Source organism: Petaurus breviceps, unplaced genomic scaffold (assembly GCF_028583685.1).
Source record: "Petaurus breviceps papuanus isolate PSGF00001 unplaced genomic scaffold, PetGlider_PUasm1.0 90535, whole genome shotgun sequence".
NCBI lineage: Eukaryota > Metazoa > Chordata > Mammalia > Diprotodontia > Petauridae > Petaurus > Petaurus breviceps.
In genome coordinates this window covers 4,630,747-4,633,742 of record NW_027187270.1, presented here as the reverse complement: position 1 = coordinate 4,633,742, position 2,996 = coordinate 4,630,747, and the positions used below count along the sequence as shown (strand labels likewise).

The following is a 2,996-nucleotide window of genomic DNA, read 5'->3' as shown; positions in this document are numbered from 1 at the left end:
GTTGCTCAAAGTCACACAGGTAGTAAACTTCAGAGGGGGACTTGAACCCATGCTATTCCCTTGGCATTAAGTTTTCTTCCAGTTCTGACCTTCTCTGAGAATCTTGAGTCCTCATGGTTTAATTTTATGTTTGATGAGGCTCTTCCTAGTGCCGCTGCACTCCCACAATACCTCTAGTAACCCGAATTACACTGTGTTATTCTTTTGCTCCAGAAGCAGCTGTGACTCTCTATTACCTCTAGGTACATACTTCTCTATTTGGAATTTGAAGCCTTAGCCTACCTTTGAGATATATTACACCTCCTTACATTCTCTTACATTCCAACCAAACTGGCCTACTTGTTGATTTCTACCCATGACATTCTGTCTCCCATCTCTATACCTTTGCATGGACTGTCCTCCATACCTAGAACATTCTCTCCCACCTCGCTTCTTTTTTTTTCCTTTTTTGGAGGGGGAAGGTAGAGCAATTGGGGTTAAGTGACTTGTCCAAGGTCACACGGCTAGTTTTTTTGTGTGTGTTAAGTGTCTGTTAAGATTTGAACTCAGGTCTTCCTGACACCGGGGCCGGTGCTCTACTCAGTGTGCCACTTAACCGCCCCCTATCCCACTTCACTTCTGCCTTCTCAAATCCCTAGCTCCTATTAGGGCTAAGCTTAGGTGCCACATCTTGCATACAGCCTTTCCTGATTGCCTTAGTTGGTGTTCTACTACCACCCCAACTAAAATTACTTTTTATTCGTTTTGTGTGTATATACATATATCTCCTTCTTACACTATTTTGTTTTTCAGTTAAAAAGCTAAGATTTTCTTCTCTGTCCCACCCACCCAACTCCAAATGAAAGATAGAAAAACAAAACCCTTGTAACACATATACATGGAAATTATTGTATTGGTCATATCCAAAGATTTATGTCTCATTCTGTACCCTGAGTCTGTCACCTCTATGCAAGAGATAGAAGGTTCATCACTGGTCTTCTGGAATCATGGCTGGTCAGTGATCAGGGTTCTTAAATCTTTAAAAGTCATTTGTCTTTATAATATTGTTGTTATATACATTGTTCTCCTGGTTCTACTCACTTCATTCTACATCAGTTCATACAAGGCTTCCTAGGTTTCTCCTAAATCCTCTCTTTCATAATTTCTTAGAACACAATAGTATTTGAATATATTTATATGCCACAATTTGTGTAGTTATTCTTCAGCTGATGGGCACCCCCTGTTTTCAGTTCTTTGATGCCACAAAAAGAGCCACTATAAATATATGTGTACCTGTAGATTCTTTTCCTCATTCTTTGATTTTGTTGAGGGTATAGGCCTGGTAATATCAAAACTGGGTCAAAGAGAATGCACAAGACTTCTGGGACATAGTTCCAAATTGCTTTCTAGAATGCCTAGACCAATTCACATTTCCATCAACTATGAATTAATTTGCCTATTTTCCTGTAGTCCTTCCAAAATTTACATTTTCCCTCTTTTATCAGCTTTGCCAATCTGATGCATATGAAGTGGAACTTTAGGGTTGCTTTAATTCAGGCAGTTCAAGACCTGAGTCTTGAAGTCACCAACCTAGATATGATTGATGAAGACATGGGAGAGATCGCTAAGGGAGAGAATATAGAGGGAGAATACCTTGGGGGAAGGTATCTTAATCTGAGAAAAAGGATGATAGGAGGAAAGGGAACTAATGAAGGAGGAGAGGCTGACTACAGTATTGGGAAAGAAAAAGAGAAGATTTCAAAGAGGAGAAGTAGACAGCCATGTTAAATGTTGCCAAGAAGTTAAGGAGCATGAAGACTTAGAAAAAAACATTGAACTTTAGTGATTTGGAAATCACTGGTGACCTTGGAGAACACTGTTTCAATCAAGTGATGGGGTCAAAAGCCAGGCTGCAAGGGGTTGAGACAATAGAAAACAAGAGGTGAGAAAGTAGAAGCAACAAGTGTAAATTGCTCCTTCAAGAAATATAACAGTGGCTCTTCCAGAGAAGGCTCTCACGCCGCCGTTGCAGCCATGTCTCTTGTAATCCCCGAGAAGTTCCAGCACATTTTGAGAGTGCTCAACACCAACATTGATGGAAGGCGGAAAATAGCTTTTGCCATCACAACCATCAAGGGTATGGATCGAAGATATGCCCATGTAGTATTGAGGAAAGCAGACATTGACCTCACCAAAAGGGCTGGTGAGCTCACTGAAGATGAGGTGGAGTGTGTGATCACCATCATGCAGAATCCCCGGCAATACAAGATTCCAGACTGGTTCCTTAACAGACAGAAGGATGTAAAGGATGGAAAATACAGCCAGGTTCTGGACAATAAGCTTCGTGAAGATCTGGAGCGACTGAAGAAGATTCAGGCACACCGTGGGCTTTGGCATTTCTGGGGTCTCCAGGTCTGAAGCCAGCACACCAAGACTACAGGCCGCAGGGGTCGCACTGTGGGTGTGTCCAAGAAGAAGTAAACTACTTCACTGGCCTTGTCTGTTAATAAATAGTTTATAACAAAAAAAAAAGAAATATAACAGTGACCATTCTGGAGAGCAGTTTGGAACTGTGCCCAAAGGGCTATAAAAATGTGCATACCCTTTGACCCAGCAATACCATTTCTAGGGCTGTATCCCAAAGAGATCATACAAGTGGGAAAAAACCCACATGTACAAAAATATTTATTGCAGCTCTTTTTGTGGTGGCAAAGAATTGGAAATCAAGGGGATGCCCATCAATTGGAGAACGGCTGAACAAGCTGTGGTATATGAATGTAATGGAATACTACTGGGATATAAGAAATGAGCAGACAGACTTCATGATAACCTGGAGAGATTTATATAAACTGATGCTGAGTGAGGGGAGCAGAACCAGGAGAACATTGTACACAACTACAGATGCATCGTATCTGTGATGACTGATATTGATAGACTCAGAAATGCAAGGTTATAAGACAGCTCCAAAGGATTCATGATGGAAAAGGCTATCCACATCCAGAGAAAGAAGTACAGAG

General features: G+C 41.2%; 1 protein-coding gene across 1 annotated transcript; it reads left to right on the top strand.

Moving 5' to 3' along the window:
• Positions 1-1,963: 1,963 nt before the first annotated feature.
• LOC138142092 (small ribosomal subunit protein uS13-like) lies at positions 1,964-2,520 on the top strand. Its single transcript, XM_069063018.1, has one exon. The coding sequence runs from the start codon at positions 2,014-2,016 to the stop codon at positions 2,395-2,397; it is 384 nt and encodes a 127-aa protein (XP_068919119.1). The 5' UTR covers positions 1,964-2,013; the 3' UTR covers positions 2,398-2,520.
• Positions 2,521-2,996: the final 476 nt, after the last annotated feature.